Source organism: Fusarium vanettenii (genome assembly GCF_000151355.1).
Source record: "Fusarium vanettenii 77-13-4 chromosome 4 genomic scaffold NECHAsca_3_chr4_2_0, whole genome shotgun sequence".
In the NCBI taxonomy this organism is placed as follows: domain Eukaryota; kingdom Fungi; phylum Ascomycota; class Sordariomycetes; order Hypocreales; family Nectriaceae; genus Fusarium; species Fusarium vanettenii.
In genome coordinates this window covers 988226-1010884 of record NW_003315879.1, presented here as the reverse complement: position 1 = coordinate 1010884, position 22659 = coordinate 988226, and the positions used below count along the sequence as shown (strand labels likewise).

At 53.2% G+C, this 22659-nt stretch overlaps 5 protein-coding genes across 5 annotated transcripts; 4 read left to right on the top strand and 1 right to left on the bottom strand.

Annotated features, from left to right (window-relative positions):
• Window positions 1-4548: 4548 nt before the first annotated feature.
• NECHADRAFT_20803 (uncharacterized protein) lies at window positions 4549-7586 on the top strand (the record flags this gene model as incomplete). Its single annotated transcript, XM_003052026.1, has 2 exons — window positions 4549-4852; window positions 4909-7586. Coding segments are annotated over 2 exons (2982 nt in total), but the record flags the coding sequence as incomplete, so codon positions are not given.
• An 804-nt stretch (window positions 7587-8390) lies between these two features.
• Window positions 8391-10260, top strand: NECHADRAFT_78887 (uncharacterized protein; the record flags this gene model as incomplete). Its single annotated transcript, XM_003052025.1, has 4 exons — window positions 8391-8484; window positions 8601-9121; window positions 9167-9262; window positions 9313-10260. The coding sequence occupies 4 exons, from the start codon at window positions 8391-8393 to the stop codon at window positions 10258-10260; spliced, it is 1659 nt and encodes a 552-aa protein (XP_003052071.1).
• An 859-nt stretch (window positions 10261-11119) lies between these two features.
• On the top strand, window positions 11120-13757 carry NECHADRAFT_92605 (uncharacterized protein; the record flags this gene model as incomplete). Its single annotated transcript, XM_003052024.1, has 2 exons — window positions 11120-11138; window positions 11347-13757. The coding sequence occupies 2 exons, from the start codon at window positions 11120-11122 to the stop codon at window positions 13755-13757; spliced, it is 2430 nt and encodes an 809-aa protein (XP_003052070.1).
• A 424-nt stretch (window positions 13758-14181) lies between these two features.
• On the bottom strand, window positions 14182-16090 carry NECHADRAFT_104055 (glycosyltransferase family 20). The gene is made up of 2 exons (XM_003051585.1): window positions 15731-16090; window positions 14182-15670 (listed from the first exon to the last, which is right to left on the bottom strand). Exons 1-2 carry the CDS (start codon window positions 16032-16034, stop codon window positions 14322-14324), a joined length of 1653 nt encoding a protein of 550 aa, XP_003051631.1. The 5' UTR covers window positions 16035-16090; the 3' UTR covers window positions 14182-14321.
• Window positions 16091-18342: 2252 nt separating this feature from the next.
• NECHADRAFT_92603 (uncharacterized protein) lies at window positions 18343-21104 on the top strand (the record flags this gene model as incomplete). Its single annotated transcript, XM_003052023.1, has 5 exons — window positions 18343-18705; window positions 18753-18952; window positions 19072-19405; window positions 19452-19642; window positions 19691-21104. 5 exons carry the CDS (start codon window positions 18343-18345, stop codon window positions 21102-21104), a joined length of 2502 nt encoding a protein of 833 aa, XP_003052069.1.
• Window positions 21105-22659: the final 1555 nt, after the last annotated feature.

Sequence of the window (22659 nt, the reverse complement as noted above, 5' to 3'; positions counted from 1 at the left end):
GTTCTGTAGGCTGCGTTCTACAGATCGCGGGCCAAGGCGGGAAACCCCCATCCGCGCTGACGGTCTCAACGATCGCGTGCTGTGCCGTAGATGCCCAAATCTTAGCTTCATGGGGCCGTCCCGTAAGCTATTCCAGGGCGCCTGGGTATCACGGGCTGTGTCTCCCCACCCGTCCGAATTTTCTGCGCCAAACTGACAAACGATAGCCGATCTCAAGGGAACACGGGAGATCATCAACTCTCTTTGGGATGTGGCACAAAGATGCAACCCAGTTCCAAGATCCATGCTCCCTGCTCCCTGCTCCCTGTGAGCAATTGGCCGCAACACCATGCCGTACCTGGCTTCAGGAGGTGTGGCACAGCCGGGTGAGTCCACCGGGCGGTCCGCTCGCCACTACCGAGCCAACGGGTGGCCAAATGAGGTATCTCGACGGTAGACGGGCCATCACCATGGGAATCTCGAAGGTGCCATGTGCAGCTGAGGAATCGTCGGGTGTGGGTGGGGAGCAAAAGGAGGTAAAGTCTCCGAAAGAGAAGCTCTTGGGCGTTTCAGAGGACAATGATCGACATAGGATGCAAGATCTGAGCTTCCAAGAGGTCCTCAGTGTCCCACGAACGTGGAAACATCGTATCTTGCCGACAGACCCTAGCCATCTTGGTCCAAGAACAACCAGTTCTCCAGCCACAAGCTGCACGAAGGGTCCTCCCGACAAGCTTCGATCTCAGCTACCAACGCGCTTCTTCGAGATCGTGAGCTAGTCTGGCAAAATCGGAGCGCCAAGTCATCCAATGAGAGTGCGCCTGTTCGCTTAGATCCAACGAAGCGTGGCAAAGCATGCGTGCAGGGTCCGTTGCCACTTGAGCAGACGGTGTTTTGGTTCCGGGATTAGATATCTTTTGTCTGGAAACCCGGAAATTGTTGCCACTGAGTGAAAAAAAGAAAAGAAGTCTTGGGTGTATGTCCAGATTCATGATCGTGGGGCCTGGCGCTTAGATGTAGATTCTGGTGTAGCAGATCAGTCAGGGGCTCTAGGCGGAAAATCGTCGGTATTAAGAGCTTTATGAGACCAACTCTCAAGCAATCTTTTACACCTGATAATCATGGCATCAATGTCTTGGGCATCTTTCCTTGCTCTGTCTCTCGCGGTCAAGTGAATCGAGATCTGCTCCATGGAAAGTGCTCGAACAATCACCAAGCAGGGCCTGGCGATGCTAGGCACGCGAGGACCCTGAGTTTGCACCCCGGGTTCGACGTCATGGTGTGGCCGTTCGAGGGAAGTGATCTGCAAGGCGCAGAGCCTCAGTTGGTGGATTGATGACAGGTCTGGTAAAGCCTGAGCTGAGCGGACCTCGTTGGATTCGCAGATCATGTTACCAACTCCACCGAAAGGCCTCTTGTGCCATCTCTTAATAAAACATGCCAGGGCACCAGAGCGAGAAACTTGGAAAGAGAGTTCACGGACGTAAGGGTTTCCAGCAATACGCGTGGCCGACAGGTCCCGTGTGTGACACCGCCCTGCCTGCATGGCCGACTCCCCGAAACAAGGCTTGTCAGAGCCTAGCCATCGAAAGAGCATCATGAGACTGTTCTGTGTTGCGTACAGGATGTTGCTGGAGGGCTGAGAGGCACGTTCTAGCAAGACTCTCCCAAGCCCAGGGTCAGGCAATTCATGCCCGTTCCTGGTCAAGAGACTGGCAGAGATTGACAGTTGATGCAGGCGTGTTTCCTCTCGTATCCAGATGATGCGGAGGTAGGGGGGCCAAAATATCCCGACTGCCGTTGCGGTGACTGACGATCAATTGCCTCGCAGAGGTGGGTGGACAGCCACAGGGTATCATCCTCATCACTTTTAGTCTGGTTCCTTATGTCGGTTGCGTGGGAGCAACCGGCAAGGGTTCGAGGGTTGCAACCCAGAATGAGTCTGCGGTTTGACGTAAGAATGGGGCCATGGACAGGTAGCGAGCAGCATGGAAGAAGCGGTAGGATGAGTACCACCGAGAGTTGGATGCAAGACAGGACGAAAGTGAGGCTTCTGTTGATTGAATGGAAAGACACTGATGCGATGAAGGAGCAATGGAACCCTTGATCTTTTGAGGAGTACGTAAGGTCAGTAGTCAACCTAGATGCCGAGCGAGCTCGCTGTCACAGTACGGGGCTCCGGTTAACTCCCACAGCGTCCGCGAGACTTTGACAGGTGCAAGCGAACCTGTGGGAGCACCTGCCTGAGGTCAGCAAGCCGATGACCTACCAAAACCAAGATCAGCAAGGCCCTGCTTCGAGTGCTCCTGGCAGGGTTACAGTAGCCCGTTCCTCGCGAGTGCTCATGTGTGATTGGTTAAGAACTGGGCTGCTAGTCCCCGCACTCGGGGCGTAGGCGAGCTGACAAGGCCCAGGGTGTGGCTGTATATCGGACAACGGCCACTCTGACGGCTGCTGCCGGCCACGCATGGAGGTCGGTCAAGGAAAAAAGAGACGCTTGTGTAATTCTCCCCTAAGAAATGGTAAAAGTTCATATGAAATTTATATTAAATAAGAAGTTTTCCTTGTTTTTGTAATAGGCTTCTCTCCATTTCATAAATCTGTCTATAATACCTAAGCAGACTTAGATGACCTCTCTTTGCCGTTCCCATGTCTCGTTTGCTTTTCACATGCGTGAGGGCGCCAGGCTGGTTACGGATTGAGGGCATTCCCGACGGCATCTATCAATGCCAGGGTGTGGGCGCATGACACAAGTCGGTGCGCATGCACGCTAGTACAGCCCGTCAGAGGAGGTCCCTGCTTTTGGCCTTTTCTAGACCCGATGGTCTCTGATCTCTCTGTTTCTCCAGCACCTTGGAAATCGGAGCAATGAGCGTTCGATCTACCTTTCTCCTGTAGCTCTTGCAGGCTCGTCCCAACCTGGCAAATCCCAAATCCCCAGCCCTTGGCCGCCTGGCTGGCTCGCGATACCGCACCGCCGCCGCGCCCCGGGACTCGGGTGCCCTGACGGCGGCAGCGACCTTGCCGTACCTTGTTTTTTTGGATGGAGGCCAAGTTTGCACGGGGACAGGGCGAGCAAATTCTCGTGCGGTCAATGTCTTTTGTTGTGGAGGCCCTGAATGCCCTCTTCCTCCCCTTCCACAGTCCTACCCACCACTGCCCACTGCCACTGTCCACTTTGCCTCCCTGCCGGAGTCGCCATCCATCTCCTACTGTACCTGGCCGTGATCGTCAAGTATCTGTTCTCGACTCCTACTCAGACCTGTGGCTTGTGTTCTCTCCTCTGTCAACACTGTTATTAAGCCTCTTCAAGCTCACATTGACCTTGCTGTTACTCCCCCACCATTTTCTCCCTTCTTCCGCCGTGCAACAGTACTTAGCGGTTGTTTTCCTGGTCCTCCTCGTTCTAGCCATCCATCCCACCCACCAGCTTCAGTGCCACCTCGGTGCCACCCTGAGTGACCTCCACGGAGTACCCTGGTCTTCTTATATCGACCGTTGGAATACCGCTTCTCCACCACTCTTCCTTCCATTCATATACCCCTTCACGTCTGCCGGTCTTTCCACGGATTCGATATAGTTCTCTACCACTCTCGCACGACGATTTTCAACGACAATTTTCCACGACAACAGGCCCAGCCTCACTCCAGCTTGGCACCGAAGTACGCGAACCCCTCTCTGGACCTCTGGAACAGCTTCGGCGCGCAATTCAATCCTCAGCTTCAGCCGGCCAACGCACGCAGACGGATTTCTTCAGCTCGCCAAGCCAGTAACTCTCGCGGCCACTGCGACAGGACTAGGCGAACATTTGACTCGACGCGACTGATCAATACCATCCACCTCGAGTAGCCCTGTCACCCTTTCGCGCTTGACTACGGATCTGCAGCAAGCCGAATCCCACCAACGTCAGGGTCGTCCATCGATTGCGGACCCGGATCGCAGAGTTGTTGCGACGTCTTTTCGCGGCCCAAGCCCAAACTTGGTTGTGGGGAGGATATCCCACCCCACGCCTTTTGACCGAACTACCGCGCCAAATCAAGGAATCGCTTCACCTGTCAAATATCACCAAATTTCCTCGGAATTGGAAGAAGCTCCCCAACAACTTGATAGAATCACTTACCCAAGGTTTCGCTTGTGTGGAGTGCATTTTACCTGAGGTGAGTGTCCTAGGAACACCCGGTGTTTTCCCCATTGAGCGTGTGTTACCTCCTCTCATCACCTTTCGTCATATGGCGATGAAGCATCGATCGATCGATCGGTGGCCACACGGCAACCAATAGCAGCTCCCCTCTATGCCTCGCGAGAGCCTTCATTGCTCGCACCTCCCGACAAGGCCATCCTTTTATTCGTTTTTCTGATGCTGTTCATTGTGCTAACGGCTGTCTTCCGACCCAGGCTTATTACCCACTGTAAGGTGATTCTAGACCCTACGTCACAGATCGCCGGACCCTGGGATTTATACCACAACCCGGTCTCGACAACCATTTCTCTCGACATGCTCGACGTCTTGACGTCTAAGCAATGCTAAAGAATCCATCATCAATTCATCGTTACTGTACATGAGTAACAATGCCCCCGAACGAAATCGCTTCGCAGGGAACCCAACCGCCGCCGTCATCCAAGACCGGCCACCCTCTCCCCCGACGAACCTCGCCAGCCAATTCCGTCACACTACGACACCACCGATTAGCCCGCGATGCTTCTCTTAAAGCCAGCCCAGGATCAGCGCCGCCGGTCGTGACAACGACGACAACTTCTCCTCGTCGTAATTCGTCAGGTGACAGCCATGAGACTGGGCAAAGCGATCCGACGACGTGGTTTGACCACTCAAACCAGAACCCAACTGCCACTTTCGACAGCAACATTATGGATGGTATGCAGCAGAAATGATCCAGGTTGCATTATGGAGAGAGGCTAATTGATTTATAGTTGATCCTCCTTTCTTCCAAAAAGAATCCGACTCGTCGAATGAAGAAAAGCCGTTTCCATACACCCACCAACTGGCGCCTCCAAAGCTCACTACGGCGCAGAGCAGCAGCGCAGATGACTATCGCAGTGTCATTGATGACCTGACGGTAGAAATTCAGAAACTTCGAGAAGAGCTCAAACGGTACAAGCAACCTGGCCCAGATCTGCTTCGGAAGGAGAAGCTATTTGAGATCAAGGTCCATGGTTTGCCCAAGAAGAAGAAGAGAGAACTCGAGGCCACCCTCAGGGACTTTGCTGCCAGCCTTGAGGGGTCTCCCGATACGTCGTCGTCGCAGAAGAAAAAGAAGTCGTCTCGCCACCAGACTCGAGACAACATGTATTCTGCTTCTGGATCGTTCTCCAAGCACGCATCGTCATCCTCGGGATCCAACTTTCGCCCAGCTGACTCGGCCTATGCATCCATGTCAACAGGCGCCAAGTCCTCAGGAACGTCGATGAATCGCCCTATCATGGGCTCGCAGGCCAGGTCATCGGAGCAAAAGGTCGAGAGCTACCTGCGCGATATTCCTGAAGGCTTGTATCCGCGACACATGATCATGACGGACAAGGATAGGAAGAAGCTTGTTGTCCGTCGGCTTGAGCAATTGTTCACAGGAAAGATCAGTGGCCGTCACGTGGTGAAGAAACAGTCCTCAGCACCGAGTGGAAACTCTGCTGCCCTAGCGCCCGTCGTTGCGGATACCCAGCCGAATGTCTCATCAGCATCCATAGTTCATGAACCGCCAGCCCTCCAGACTAGCCAGGAGCCATCGCGAGAAGCTAGGATTCTCCCTCTTGAGCAACAATCCGGACACTCTGGCAAGAAGAGCAGATCTGGCGGCAATGGATCGGCATCCAACTCGAACGGAGACAACACGGAATCCGGAGGCAATGGCAACAGCACTGGCTCCGGGACAAATCCATCACCTCCAACGCGACCTCCTCCGGAACAGCGACCCACACGACCCCTCGATCTCGACCCGGACCGTACTCAGGTTCCAGCCGAAAATATGGACTACATTCGCCATTTGGGCTTGGTGCCCCCCGAGCTATTGGCCGAGCAGCACAGCAATGATGTCCACCCTGACGCTGAGGGCTGGGTTTATCTGAACCTGCTTTGCAACCTGGCTCAGCTTCACATGATCAACGTGACACCAGACTTTGTCCGCTCAGCTGTTTCGGGGATCAGCACCAAGTTCCAGTTGTCTCCTGATGGCCGCAAAATCCGATGGCGAGGTGGAACTGAGGGAACCAGGTTCAGCAGCGACAGTTCCGGGTACAACTCCCAAAAGAGCCCGTCTACAGATGATGCGGAGGAGGGTTCGGAAAAGAAGCACAAGCGTCAGAAAACAGGACGCTCGACTGGTGATGAGTTTCAATCTGGAAGCTCGAGCAAGAACGCGTCCAGGTTTGATCCACAGCTATGCGCTCCATCCGAAAGCTTTCACTACAAGCCCATGTTTATACAGCAAGACTCTTCAGGTGGACAGACCTCGCTTGATGAGACCGTTTCCTCCTTCGGACCCCCAGAAGACAGCAACATTGGAGAGTCGAGATGGGGTCTCAGTGGTTCTGGTGCATCCAGTCGCAAGAAGCGCCGCCATGATGGTGCCATCATTTACTATAGCGGAGCGCCATTCTGTACAGATCTATCGGGCGATCCAGGCGACATGTCACCAACTTCACAAATGCTGGCTGCTAGCCAGCACCAGGCCTCGTCAGATAAGACACAGCTTCCTATGTCTCCACCGCGACGATCAAACTCGGGGTCTTTCGTCAACTATCGGCCACTGACCGATCGTGGTCCGTTGTCGACCCAGCCAAACCCGGCAATGGATGTTGACATGGATGATCCGCCCAGCCTCACAGAGGACACGGACGATGTGAGCGACATCGAGCTTGACTTTGAATGGACCGATAATGCCCAATACATGGAGTATCATCCTCTCGAGCCTTGTGGCTTGGGAGGAGTTCTCCCCGAGGACCACTTCATGGTAGTAGTTGCCACCAAGAGGTCAAAGCAAGATATTCTACCACCAACCTCACGGCCCGACGGCCGAAGGGTGAGCGAAGGTACAGATAGCATCATTCGTCGACTGGCAACAATGTCGACTTCATCACCAGTCCTTGGTGCAACCAAGACCATGTCCGTCAGCGAACCTCCTCCCATCGAGATCGAATACCTGTCGGGCCGCATCAAGAGACTAACGCCGGTTGCCCTCCCACCCCCTGCCATCTTTTTCCCACCGTTCAGTGCCAGCGACTCGACGACAGACGAGGATGGGGAAACCTCAGATGACCCAGATGATTCGCCATCACTGAGGGGCATTGTGGGTCGACGAATCGTTCCACATCATTCTGATGGTTATCCTGATGGTGTTGATCTCAGCAGCGGTGACGAGGAGGGCGACGACCCTGACGACTCTCCCGATCACAACATATACGATGTCAGCCGAGATGCCAAGGTGCTACCGAACCGACCTAGGCAGACTGTTAGACGCACAAGTAGTGCTGCTGCCGCCGCTGGAACCGCTCGTGGGGAAAGTAAGAGCACCAGCGCAGATCCTGCTCTCTCGAGTCAGGACAGTTCAATCGCTACCGCCGGCGCCGTCGGGAGTGGCCTCAGCAGTAGCGACGAGGAAGATGACGCCTCGTAAATCACACAAAACCCTTGTTATTTATTACACCAATCAAGTTATACGTTTTGACGATTTCATGGAGGATGGATAGCGGAGATGGAGGTTCCAGTTCACCTTCTCCCTAATGAACCACAACAGATTTCTTTTAACCAGTTTGATATGACCCCAGTTTCTGGTCATGGATTTGTTTTTCTTCAGGGGCTTGGGATAGCCCGTATGCATTTAGCTTGGCGTTACAAGAGGAAGGACCATGATTCCCCGGAATAACCTATTGCGAATGAGCGGTTGCGCACAAAAGCGAGGGCCTCAGTATGGATTATGTTCAGGATCCCGCGAGTATTGATACTGATAGGCTTGGAGTGTTTATATAGTTGAGATACCAAATGAAATTTGTAAAGATCTAGAAGCATGTCTTCTTGTTTCATGGGTGACTTGTTGAATTCTTCCCTCATGGTTTTGTTGGTTATAGTAGCAATTGCTCCTAGGAGGTTTACGGAATGTTACCTGTCCAATTGTTTTTGTAGCCATCAGGGATACAAAGATCACATAACAAGCCTAATACCCGACTTCATCCCAGCCGAGTCGAATCAACCCATGGCTGCACTCGTACGTGTCGTTGGCCTCAACAGGACATTCTGATGTCACGTGAGAGTCGTCGCACCTCACATCCGGCCGCTTCCACGTCATTGTCCAGGTAACGAATGTCACATTGAACACGCTTCACTTCATTCTTGAATTGTGTTTCTTTTGGGCATCATCAACATCATCACCTGTATCTGTCTTGGTTGAATTCTATCTAGCAAGATGCGTCTTTCGTGGAGTTCGCGTTTGGCCGTTCTCACCGCGCTTGTCCGTGGTTCGACTGGGGCCCAAGAAGTCAAGAATGTTGCTATCATCGGTTCGTAACACTTTTCATCGATATTAAGCTCACACTTAGGGCATTGAGATGTGCTCTCTTATACCAGCCCCATCTCGTCTCGCGGCTTGTTGAAGCCCAGCTGACATGAGCTGTAGGAGCGGGAGCCGCGGGATCCTCGGCGGCCTATTACTTACAGAGATATGCCGAGGAAGAGAACCTCGCCGTCAATATCACCATCTTTGAAAAGACGGACCGCATCGGAGGTCGATCTCTTACGGTCCCGGCCTATGGTAATGAGTCTCTACCAATTGAACTCGGCGCGTCAATCTTCGTCGGTGTCAACGCCATCCTGTACAACGCGACTGAGCGCTTCCAGCTCCCCGTGAGCGAACCTCAACGACTCGAGAAGGGCGACATCACGGCCATCTGGGATGGAATCAACTTTGTGTATCAGACTGAAGAGGGTTCCTCTCAATGGTGGGACCTTGCCAAGCTGTTCTGGAAGTACGGCCTCGCGCCTTACAAGGCCAAGAAGATTGTCGACAGCATGTTGGAGCAATTCCTCCAGCTCTATGAGCCTCCCTACTTTCCTTTCAAGTCGTTGACTCAGAGGGCGCAAGAGATGGGCATGACAGAGCTTACGGGTATCACTGGAGAGCAGGGGCTGGCAGAATGGGTGAGTTCTCTGGTGACTTGAACCCAGCCGCTGCTAACCTATAAGGATATCAATCCTCGCTTTAGTCGTGAGATTCTCCAGGCCGCCACGCGAGTCAACTACGCATCCAACTTGGCCTACATTCATGGTCTTGAAACTCTGGTATGTAGGATAGTCCGCTTGTGTGGTATCCAACGCTTACAACGAGCCAGGTTTCTTTTGCCACTGACGGTGCCGTGTCCGTCGAGACCGGAAACTGGCGGATCTTTGAGGAGCTGGTACGAGCCAGTGGTTCTACCATCTACCGCAACACGACTGTAGCCTCTATCGAAGCGGCTCAAAAGAAGACGGAGGCCTCGTCACCCAAGTATGCCATCTCGACTAAAGATGCAAACTCCCAGGAGGCCACTCCTGAGGAGTACGGAGTTGCCTTTGACAACATCATCCTCGCAAACCCCTGGCAATTTGGCAACATCAAGGCCGGTGAAGGTGTCCTTGATCGCCAAATCGATGAGATCCCTTACACCAAGCTCCATGTGACACTTTTCACATCACCACTTAAGCTCAGCCCCGAGTTCTTTGGCCTCAAGCCCGGAAGCAAGGCTCCCAGCAGCGTCTACACCACTCTCCGTGAAGACGAGGAGCCTAAGAAGGGTGCTGAGGGCGTTGGCAGCACCGGGTTCTATTCGGTCAGCACCCTGAAGTCTGTCATCAACCCCAAGACCGAAAAGCTGGAGTATGCGTACAAGATCTTCTCCCCTGAGCCAGTGACGGCTGAGTTCTTGTCCTCGCTTCTCGGTACTAAGATTCCTGACGAGTTTGTGTCCGCCAAGAGCGAGGATAAGGATGCTGATACCTTTGAGCCTATCTCATGGTACTACCCTCACGTCTTTTATTCCTATCCCCAAGAGCTGCCGCGTGTCACGTTCGAAGACCCCATCGTGGGTGATGGAGTGTACTACACGTCTGGCATCGAGAGTTTCATCTCCACCATGGAGACGAGCGCCTTGATGGGTAAGAATGTGGCCCGTCTGGTTGCAGACGACTTTGCTGGCATTACCCGCCCAGAAAAGGTGGCCCCTGGCTCGAACGCTGGCGAGCCAGTCCCGGTTGCAGAGGAGGCAGAGGGCATTCATGCGCAGCCCCAGGGAGAGCTCTGATTGGGCTGAACAGATTTGTTTCATGTGTTATGTGATTGATGCCGTGAGTGTTTGGGTACATGCTGCATAACTCGGCACTACTATGCTTGGAGGCAGCCTGCATGAAGCAGGGCACCTCTCTAGGTTGAACTCAACTACCGTATCTTGTAAGCAATCATTGAGAAAGTGTGAATTTTTGTACGCAAACAGAACCAACGTTATCAGTGAAAATCATTGCCCAGAGTTCTTTTAAACATGAAACAAGGGACTACCAACCCCTGTCATCATCAAACACAAGTGCATCAGCCGGGCAACGTCATTGTCACCAAAGTTGAGATCTCAAGTGTGGCGCACCACCTCTCTGCCGGTGGCGCACGTCAGTCTGTGGCGAAAACGACCCCTCCTTCACCCCTCCAACCAGGGAAGTCAACGAGCTAGAGGGAAAAGTACACAAAAAAAAAGGGCAGCCGCGGCTTGCAGTTGCTTCCCATCCTAAAAGTTCAAGGTTGTTATGACGCACGCTGTCTCCTGCCGCACGCTCTAACCCTTTGATCTTGCCCAGGCTATCATTGCCACCTTCCCATCCGGCGTTCTCTTTGGCCCAGAGGCTGCCTGCGCCTGCCTTACAGCCAACCCAGGAAGGAACCTGAACCTGTCGGTCTCGCCTGCCTGCCTGTCACTGCCTTGTCGTCAGTCACGTCACACCCTTTTGGCTGTTCGTGCGCAAGTGAACGGCATCACCAACTCTTTCTCCTTCTTAATAGTCTATCCCCTTCTCTTCTCTCCCTTCCATACTTGGGCGTATCCCTCTTGACCGGGAGCTTGTCAGCATATTGCACACTCTTTCCCTATCTGTGTCAAGACCGCCATCTTAGCCAGCATGTTTGTTCTACGGAATGGTAAGTAACTGCCCCGCATCATCCCCAACCAACACCCGCTTCTCCAGCACGGGCACAAAGGCCACTGGCTGATATCCCGACCTGGTCACGGCTGGTCGCTTCATCTGCCACTTCCCTTTCATTCCACCTGTTCGCCCTTCCCCATTTCGTTGACAGTGTTTCTATCGCTTATCAACAAGACATATAACTAACACGTCGCGCCTTACAGTCGGCAAGCTCATCTTTGGTTCAAGCACACAGGAAGCACTGATCGAGCTGCCCCAAGGCCAACTCTACCTCGTCCGCCCTCTGTCGCCCAAGGGCTACTCCGAGCTCATCTTTAAAGATTCCACCATCCGTATCCGTCGCACCAACCAAGACTACCAATACCAACTTACCGTTCAGCGTGTCTTTGAGGAAGGCGAAGCGGAGCTCCTTGCTGAGGAAGAAGGCGAAGACGCCGCGCTCGACGCCCTCGAATCCGAGGGAGACGAAAAGACCTTTCTCCTCGACGAGGCCCTCCACTTCCGAGTCGAGATCCGAGAGAACGGCGACAAGGTCCTAGCTTGGAAGGATCTCAGTGGCGACACCGGTGACCTCTACCAATTCGTTTGCGACAACTCCGTCACCTCGGCTCAGGTCACGCAGTTTATGCGAGTATCTCAGCAGTGCCAGTACGAGCGCAAGTACCGAAAGCCCCATACCACCGCTTCGCAGCAAGACTTGCAGCAGTTCGAGTTTGAGGAGGAAGAGCCTATTCCACCCGCCAGTCCCATCCACAGTCCTACCCTCGCCCGATCTATCGAGTCTGTCGACGATATGCTGTCCAAGAAGAATACCGCCAACTCGGCCGCCAAGCGCGAGCCTGCCCATGTTCCAGAGCAGGAGATTGAGGCCCCCGTCTTGAGTGGCCCGGACGCAAACAACCCTCCTGAAGCTCTGGAGATTTATGCTGCCATTACTGCCGAGCTCCATCTCTTTGACCCTCAGCCCGGCCACTTCGTTCTTGTTGATGACTCCGTCATCGCTACAGTCTCTGAAGTCGGCAAGTGGGAATACTGGCTTCAGATCGAATCCACCGAGAAGCCCTGGTTGGGCACCCCAGTCGTTGCGGACTTCAATCCTGTCTTCGATTTCGAGTATCTCTCCTTCGTTTTCAACCACTTTAGCAACGATGGCACGGCTCGATCCTGGCTTCTCCGGTTCAAGGACCAGTCAACTCTGGAGACGTTCCAGGAGGCCATCATGCAAGCTATCTGGGAGAAGCTCAACGAGACCAAGTGGACCAAGATGCAGGACAAGGAACGCGAGTATGTGCTCGACTCGTTTGGAGACTTGACTATGGAGGATGCTCCTATCGAGGAAGAGGAAGAGGAGGAGGAAGAGGAGGAGGAAGAGATCGAGGACGACCGCGTCCAGGACGAGGAATACGATTCGGATGAGGAGAATGACAGCACTTTCCCCAGAAACGCCGATGGCGAGGTCAACTCGCAGCTGGCGGTCGGTTACAAGCATGACCGCTCCTTTGTCGTCCGCGGATCCAAGATTGGAGTCTTCAAGCATACTCCCAACAACCACCTCGAGTTCTCTACCAATATTTCCAAGGTCACAACGCCCAGTGGCAAGTTGATGAACCCAAAGAAGGTTATGCTTCACAGCGAGGATCGCGACCTCATCTTACAGAATGAGATCGACCCCAACAAGCTATACCGCATGGATCTGGAGTACGGAAAGGTTGTCGATGAATGGAACATCCATGACGACATTCCTGTCGTGACCTTTGCTCCTGAGAATAAGTTTGCCCAGATGACTTCCGAGCAGACCTTCTTGGGCGTCTCCAACAATGCCCTCTACCGCATCGATCCTCGATTGTCTGGCCACAAGCTTGTTGACTCGGAAATGAAGCAATACGCTTCCAAGAATGACTTTTCTGCTCTTGCTACCACTGAGAAGGGCTACATCGCCGTTGCCAGCAACAAGGGAGACATCCGTCTGTTTGACCGCCTTGGAATCCGGGCCAAGACCCAGCTTCCAGCTCTCGGTGATCCCATCACTGGTATGGATGTGTCGGCCGACGGTCGGTGGATCCTGGGCACAACCAAGAACTACATCCTCCTTGTCGATGCCCAGCAGAAGTCGGGCAAGAATGAGGGCAAGCTTGGCTTCGAGAAGGGCTTTGCCGCTGACTCAAAGCCTCACCCTAAACGCCTGGCACTTACACCTGAGCACGTGGCCCAGTTCTATCACGAAACCGGCAAACCTGTCACTTTCACTCCTGCCAAGTTCAACACTGGTGAAGGAGCTGAGGAGACCAGCATCATCACTGCCACGGGTCCTTACATCATCGAGTGGAACCTGAAGCGAGTCCTCCGTGGAATGAAGGCACCCTACAAGATCAAGCGATACGAAGAGGAGGTCAAGGCCGACGACTTCAAGTTCGGCTCGGACAAGAATGTCATTGTTGCCCTCCCCAACGAGGTCAACATGGTGGCCAAGCAGAGTTTGAGAAAGCCTACCCGGGAGAGCATCATTGGAGATATCCGACTGAGCGATTCACGGAGAGGCTCCGGTCGTATCGGCACTCGAGAGAGTGGTCGCTACAAGCTGGGCAAGGACGACATTGTCAACGCGCCCTACTAGATGGGTTATGGATATGGACAGTCTGCGAGGTGTTTTCTGGTTTGGGAGGACAGGAGCAGATCTGGGCGACGATTGTGATGCTGCACACGATGAAATTCGGTTGATGGGGAGTTTGATGGACTTTGAATTTGTAAGGCATGGGTTGTTCAGACCTTCATGTCGTTTCTTAGATACCAGCTACTTGCTGATGCACCTGCGTCGCAACGAAACTTTGACTTTTCTCAGCGCATTCTCTTTTCCGCCGAACAATCTTGAAAGGCGTTTCGTGAAATGTTTCCAATATCAACATTTCCACTTTTGAATCTTTGAATCTCCTTTACTTGTCACTCAGGTGGATTGCTTTGTATAGTGTTTAGTATAGTATAGCTTATTCAATTAAATCAATACAAAACAACAATGGTCATTCACATAGGGTACGAAACATGGACGACTAGTGTCAATTTTCCAAGATTTTTAAAAAGAAACATAAAGAAATGAGATCCCAACCCGTGACCGCTTTAACCTGAACTCTCATAAACTCGTCCTTTCATACCTTAACCATGTTCCGTTGGCAAAATACAAACTCTATTGGGAAGGCACTGTTGATGCCTCGGCAGGCTTAGAATCCTCCGTCTTCGATCCGTCGGCTTGTGAGCTCGTAGCCTCGGGCTCCTTGGTCTCCCCGACGCCCAACACCTCTTCGGCCTTCTTCTCGACAGTGCCAGCAATCTGCTGCACCTTCTGACCCAGGCCAACGACAGCACCAGACACGTTGCGGAGTGTCTTGGGCTGTGTGCTCTCGGCGCTGAGGCGGGTCATCTCAGCGACGAAGCTAGCACCCCACCAGGCACTCGTGTACTTGAAGACGTAACGCTCGAGCTTCTTGTAGTTGGCCTCGCGTTGCTCGGGGCTCATCGTGACGGCATCGTGCAAGGCGTTGGCAAGCTCTTCCGTGTTCCAGGGGTTGACAATGAGACTACCGTTGAGAGATTGAGCGGCACCCGTAAACTCGCTGAGAATCATGACTCCATGGTTCTTCTGCTGTGTGGCAATGTACTCGTAAGAGACCAGGTTCATGCCGTCACGGGTAGAAGAGACCAGGCAGACGTCAGAAACGGCGTACAACGCAGTGAGCTCGTCAAACGAGACAGACTGGTGGAGAAAGTGAATGGGCATGAATTCAATCGTGCCAAATCTTCCATTGATTCGGCCAACCAACTCGTTGACCACAGCACGCAGGTTCTGGTACTCTTCCACATCTTGACGAGAGGGAACAGCGACCTGAACCAGAACAATCTTGCCGATCCACTCGGGGTGCTCCGTCAGGAACACTTCGAGGGCGTGAAGTTTCTGGGGGACGCCCTTGATATAATCCAGACGATCAACACCAACCACAAGTTTGACACCCTGGAACTTCCGGCTGAGAGCAGCAATACGCTCTTGCACCTTGGGCCTCTTGAGTCCCTCGACAAACTTGTCGGGGTCGATTCCGATGGGGAAGGCGCCCACGGTCACGAAACGACCATTCCAGTCAACGCCGTTGGGGGTCGTGGGACATTCGAGGATGCGAGAGCAACTGCTGAGGAAATGTCGAGCATAGTCGTAGGTGTGGAAACCAATGAGATCGCAGTCGAGGAGACCGGTAAGAAGGGCCTGTCGGACAGGCAGGATTCGGTAGATTTCACTGCTGGGGAATGGTGTGTGGAGGAAGAAGCCAATCTTGACGTTCTTTTTTGTCGTGCCCATCATTTCGCGGAGCATCTGAGGAAGAAGCATCAAGTGGTAGTCGTGGACCCAGATGAGATCGCCATCCTGGACATCCTTGATGACTGTCTTGGCGAAAAGATGGTTGACTTCTTGGTATGCGGCCCACGCGGACTCGTCGAACGTGATCTCACCGGGATGGTAGTGGAAGAGGGGCCAGAGGATAGAGTCTGTGTGGCGAAGGTGTCAGTATGGTAGATTGATAATTGGGAGGTGTGATGTGAACCTACTGGAGAAACCATTGTAATGCCTGTCCGCAAGCTCATCATCAATGAAGACAGGGTGGGCGCCATATTCGTCCTTGAGCCGCTGCTTCATGCCGTCGACCTCGTTGTCGGGAACCTCGAGGCCAGGCCAACCATACCATTGGAAGCTCGTGGTCTTGCTGAGACCGCTGAGGCCGGTGACAAGTCCACCTGAGGACATTGAGAAGGAATAGCTGCCATCTTCGGAACGCTTGATGGTGATGGGCAGACGGTTGGAGAGCAGAAGCAGACGGCCTGGAACGGCCTGATCGTCGACGGTACCGGGCATGATGGCGATATAAGCAGAAATTCGAGTTGCTAATGTGAAGCTTCGAAGACGGAAAGATCAAAAAGGGGCAGCTTGAAAAGACGAAAAGCGTGGTCTCGTCTCGTCACGGCTCTTTTGCGGACGACGTCGATGGTCCGTGGAGGGGCAAGGAACTTGCTGGGAGCTTGGCTCAGAGCCGACAGGCGTAGATCCCCCGGCGGTGGAGTTAGTGCAAGGAGCTTGGATCTTGGGCCAGCAAAACGATGACGCTACTGCGCGTAAGGTCAGGCGATTTATTGGAGAAGAACGAGGCGGCCGATGTCTAGGAAACGCAAGGGCCTCTTTTTTTTTTGTTGATGTTATCAGTCAGTTCGTCGCTGATAAGAGCCAGAGGGGCTATGATGCAATCATCTGGTGGTTGAGAGGGTGTTTGCCAGGACCAGGTGAAGGGAGAGAAATGCAAGGTCTAAATACCTCGGGGCGGAAGGCAATGGAAGAAAGAAAGATGTTACCAGAGGCTTAGGGAAAACAAGTAAGTAAAAGGTAGGTAAGTACCGAGTGAGGGGCCAGGGAAGTGGAAGGCGCGCGTGTGAGGGGACGGAACGTAGAGGGGCGAGGCGAGGGGCAACCCGCCGACTAACTTGCCTGACTTGGAAATGCCAGACAGAAGAATGCAACGAGCACGTACCTTGTACCTGCCTCTCGGGACCGTTGATGACGGGACGGGATCGGGCTGGCGATGGATGGTGTAGACGAACCCGGTTGGGTTGGGCTCTAACTGTCAACTAAACTCACGACACGTGCAAAGACGTCAAGATGCGTACAATGACAGTGACACCGAGGCCAGACGGAAGCGGCGTGAATCAGTTCCTCGATTGGATCCTGTTCACTTCAACTTGCCATCTTCCCGGTCTCGCCTTTATAATTATCCCGCAAGCCGATGGCTCCCGTCTCCCGGTGGCCGTCTATTCGCGGACCAGCTTCACCTCGAGACCCGGGCCGTTTTCTTCAGAGTGGAGGGGAACATCTGCATCGTCAGCCAGACACATCGCAAGCCTCAAGTACCGGTACTTTGCCGCTGACTGGTGCGGGTGCAGTATGGGTCACTATCGCCTCAAGGGAACTAGAAAAGACACCAGATCCAACATCATCTCATGCACCTGTCTCTCGGCCACGAGGTACTGCACGTTTAATCGGCAATGGCATTGAGTAGCTTCCAGTTGTGAGGCGATGTCAAGCTACAAAACCGCGCTCTCCCCACTCCCATGCGTCCGCTCCTAGTGCTTCCCGCAGCCCCAGCTCCCGAGACTCATCCCGGAGCGTAGTCCGGAGGTGATTCCGGGGACTGGATCAATTCATCGGCCATGATACGGGCATCACAGGGCCGTAACTTGAGGTCTTTCGCATTCGTAATGAGGTGCGGGCCAATGGCAACAAACTCCGCATGGAATGATGGTTAGCTCAGTCTGGAAGAAATCCTGAACTTCGCTTGATCCTGACTGAAAAGTGACGCATTGATGAGGCGTCATTTTCAGATTCCTCAAGCTTGACAGAATACAGGGCTTAGCAACCATCACCAAGGCTAACTTGGACTAGGTTATCAGATATCCCAAAGCCAACCAGGGAAGTGGGCTTCACAAGCACGCAGCCAACCAGCCAATGGATGGAGGGGATAAGACCATGTTTGCGCCTTGATCAGGTTGTTGGCCGGAGCAGATCATCCTTGGATTTATGTCGACTAAGAGAAAGCGTGAAAAAGAAAGCAAACTGACAGTCTGGAATCGGGATGGTCTCCAGATTGTAACCCTCCCTCCGGCTGCTGTCCGTTCCACAATTGCTACCATGCACATAACCGTCGGCCCGGTAGCCGGCTACTGATTTTCTCCCATGATTTTCACCTTCAACAACATTGATGAGTAGCAATGGTATGAGAAGGCGGCCCTATACGACCTCTTGAGGTCATGCTTGGAGGAACTTTCGGCTTGACACCCGCCGTCGAGGGTTGATTGGACCGTGAACAAAGAACGTCACGTTGTGGTGGCAGCATCTCGCGCTTTCACGTGATTCCTTTCATCTCCCGCATGCCGCGATTCTGATTGATAGTATTTCGTGTTTATCCCAGCAGCCTATACGTAACAGAAGCAGTAGTATTGAAAGTTGAGAAACTTCGAGCAAGGGTACTAGCATGGTCGGATAAGACACAGTGCTGAGTCTTATCTTATCGATAAGCGCATATCCAAATCGACCGTGGAATTTTTTGAGAAGCAACGCTCCGTCGCGAACCTCAAAGGCATCACCCCCTGCGCAACGCGCATTTCTCGTCGCAACCATGGAGCCCTCTCAAGACTTCAAGTCGCTGCAAGAGAGCGTCCAAAAGTCTCTTGTCTCGACCGTTAAAACCGTCAACCGCATCGCTGCTGAAGACCTGGGCTTCCAGCGCACTGTCAACCCTGAGGTCGGCCAACAGCTCGAAGACAGAACAGCCCGACTCCTCGAACTCGCTACGCGATTACTACAATCATCCGGGAAGGCTTGCAATGTCAAGGCTCCTAAGCTGGAGGATGTCGAGGATATCGAGATGAACTGGAGGGGTGTTGTCGATGTGGTCGATTCTACTCTCGAGAAGGCCGACACGGCCTTGGACGAGTATACAGGCCTGGTCAAGCGAAAGGAGCCACCTGTATCCGATTCTGTATGTCTATGTCTTTTCGCGATCCATACTCTTACTAATATTTTCAGGCGACGACGTCCAAGAGATCCAAGTCGATGAACAAGGTTATCCGAAACGCCAACATCTCCAAACCTCAGCTCTTGTTCGAACGCCAGCCCGACAACTTTCCCTCTGGCCCATGGAAGCCTATCCTTAGCGAAAAGCCACATGCGAAGGTATCCTTGGAGGAAAGCCTCAAGATTGTACCCAACGAGTCCGGCGCACCGCAGTACGTTTCACTTAGCCCACCCATTGTTTGATAGGACTTTTCCTGGTCCCCTTCCCATTGAAACGTTACTCTCGAGTAAGCCATTAATTTCAATTGCTGACGTTTAATACCTGCGGCAGATATCAACATCCCTACGAACGCGAAATTGCCAGCATGGTATACCCCAAACGAGTCTACAAGGAGGCAGAGCCTGTCATGTATCAGCCTGTTGATACAACCCAAGCGACGTGGGTCGACACGTATGAAGGCGTTCTCGAGATGCTGAAAGAGCTCAAGAAGGCGAAAGAGATTGCTGTGGATCTGGAGCATCACGACTTCAGATCCTACATCGGGCTTGTCTCGCTCATGCAGATTAGCACCCGAGAGAAGGACTGGATCGTTGATACATTACAACCTTGGCGTCACAAGCTCGAAGTGTTGAATGAGGTCTTTACCAACCCAAAGATCATCAAGGTACGTTGACCATATTAATATTTAACAGTAACGCTAACATGTGCAGGTCTTCCACGGCGCCTACATGGACATGGTGTGGCTACAGCGAGATCTTGGCCTTTACGTGAACGGTCTGTTCGACACGTTTTTTGCGTGCGATCAACTTCACTATCCGGCTAAAAGTCTCGCGTTCCTACTATCCAAGTTTGTCGACTTTGACGCAGACAAGCAGTATCAACTAGCAGATTGGAGAATTCGGTACGTTTTCACAGACTTCTCCTAAGTTACCCGACTAACCTTATCTAGACCGATTCCCGAGGAGATGATGTACTACGCCCGGTCAGATACTCACTACCTACTCTACATTTACGACAAAGTACGGAATGAGCTTGTCGCCACCTCAGACAAGAGCAAGCCCGAGACCAACCTTATTGAGCGCGCTCTTGAGAAGTCGAGAGAACTATCACTCTCCCGTTACGAAAATCCTGGCTACGATGAGGAAACTGGCGAAGGCTCTCGAGGCTGGTACGGGTATGTCTTTAAGAATTCTCATATGGCTCTTGACAGCGAGCAGTTCGCTGTGTTCAAGGCCGTGTGGAAGTGGAGGGACGACACAGCCAGGGCGGAGGATGAGAATCCCAACTACGTCCTCAGCACCAGGGACATTACGGAAATTGCTCGACTCAACCCCCCTGATGCCAAGGCCCTCCACAGTCTCTTGCCTCTCAGCGCGTCTCTGGCACGACCTCGGTTCAACGAGATTTGGGAAAGGGTCAGGAAGGCCAAGGCCCGAGGCGGACCCAGCTTGCTTCACTTCTTTACTTCGATGGCGCCGGACACGTTGCGGAAGAACAGTCTCCCATTTGCGGCCAAGAAGGCAGCCAGGTTACCAGACCTTGACGGAGAGGTCACGGTTAGCAGGCTGACCCGATCGCAGTTATTTGGAGATATGCCTATCAGCACTCGGTGGGATGATTCGACGCCAACAGTCGACACGGAGGAGGATCTCATTCCCTTTCCCTGGCAGAAGTACGTTCAACAGGGCTCGTTTGAGGGAGGTATTCGACACGACGAGCCCGTCGAGAAGACAGCCGTGGATGCCAAACAGGCCGTGGGCGTGGAAGCTGCAGGGGATAATGCTGAGCCTGAGGAGGCTGCTGAGGAAGAGTTTACGCTGAAGAGGGGTCAGAAGCGAAAGTCGGATGCCGTGGAAGAATCCAGCTCAAGCGAGGAGTCGTCAGACTCAGACTCAGACTCAGACTCAGACTCAGACTCGGAGTCAGAGTCAGACAGCGACGAGGAAATGCAGGAAGACAGTGGAGTCCTTGCTATCGATGACGAGCCCAACAAGAAGGAGTTGCGCCGCGCTCGACAAAAGCAACGCAAAGCCAAGAAGGCACAGGATGCACGAGCCAAACGGCTCGAGGCCAAGAGGGCTCGCAAGTCCCAGAAGAAGGACAAGAAAGACAAGAAGGACAAGAAGCAGAAGCAGAAGCAGCAAGAGGAGAAGAAGCAGAAGAAGTTTGACGCTGTGCCTTTCGACTACAGCAAGGCCACGTCGGTGCTACATGGAAGCCGAGACTCGAAAGGCAGCGAGGCCGCAGTCAAGGGGAAGAAGAAGATCTTTGACCCCTATTCCAAGTCTGCGGATACGGACATCAAGGGAGCCCGCAGAGCACCGCCTGTCAGGGGAGAGCGCAGTGCGACGTTTCGAAAGTAAGGTTGGAGGGTATCGGGTAGCTACGGTAAAAGTAGGAGTTATGGTGCATCCTAGACACTACAATGAACAGGCTTTTTTGTCTCTCATCCATTTTTATCGTGTGATTCTCGTGGTGTGTGGGAAAAGAATGTAACTGGAGTATTATAGACATCCATGTCTTTGGTGTTGTTATATTACACAAAAGATGTGTCGAAATATGCAGCCGTCTCAACAGAAGAGCGCAAAGGGCATGTCGTGCCGAGTGCACCAATGATGAAGCAACAAATGAGGCCACGGCAATTGAAATGATCGGAGAAAAGCAAAGCGGCAGCAACAATAGACGCAGCGCATACCCAGTCTCGGACAAAGATCAACCCCCAATCGAAACACTCGGACGTCGTGATCGAACCATGGGGCGCGCGCTGACTGCAGCACAACGCACACCGGCAACGCCCATCGGGATCCCGCCCGCGAGACCCGAGACGCCGACGAGGGGAAAAATGGAATGTGCTCGGCCCCCTTCTCCACAAAGGACAAGGGTTTCCCGCGCGCCCTGCCTTGCTACCCCGGATTTTCGCCCCCCGCTTTCGTAGCCTCTTGGTGCAACTGCCGACCATGGGCGGAGAGAATGGGAGATGCTGGTTGAAGAAGAGAAAAGAGTCGCGTGATTATTGTATTTTAAACAAAGATGATATACTTGGTCAATTGAGAAGTTGTAGGGTATCATGGATGCAACACATAAGCCCCAAAACACGTGTAGGCCTTCCCAAAAGCAGGGCAGATCTAGGTACCCAACGGGCGCCATCTCAAAGCAACCTACTCAATGACGGGATGGCTCTCGAATACGTACAGTACATCCCCTTGCGCCCTCGTTGACGAATCACTACGCGTCCAATTTGGGTTCTGCTGACGGGAATTCCCCCCCAACGTCCAAGACCCCGAGGTCCAAATGGCCAATCGCGAGGAACGGCAAGGTACCATCCAACTCAGGGCCTCCTTCCAAATGCAGAAGACTCTCTTCGGCTGTCTCCCCCCTTCATCTCTCTCACGCAGCCATGGCGTCTTCTTCCCCTCACTTTTTGACTCGGGCAATCTCCCTCCGCCAACAAAGCATTACTCAAACTCTCCTTTGTCAACAAGCAAACCACTTGGATGCCTCTTGAAGGCCTCGACGGCGCCGGCTCGCCAGGACAAAGCATTGCATTGCATCGCATCGCAGCTCCTTCGCCTCTTCTGCTCGATCGCTCGCTCACGGCTGATGCCTTGCTTCTCACCTCGCCCCATGGCCACCGCCGTGGCTAGATTATTCTCCATGCATCGCAATGGCACAGAACCAATCCCCATGGTTCACCCACCACCACTGCCGTACCCCGTCCCGCGCGCCCTGCATCGCGCAGACGACAAATCACCCAGCCATGACGGCCGTTCTTTCCCGATTCCCCTTGTCGATGTGACACAAGGGCTTGGACGGAGGGGGCGGGTTGCCAGGCAAGAGTGGCAGGTCATGTGACGCCAGATGAGGGGAAACCGAGCGGCATGAAACCCAAGCAGCGGCGTTCTTATTTCCCTTGTCTCC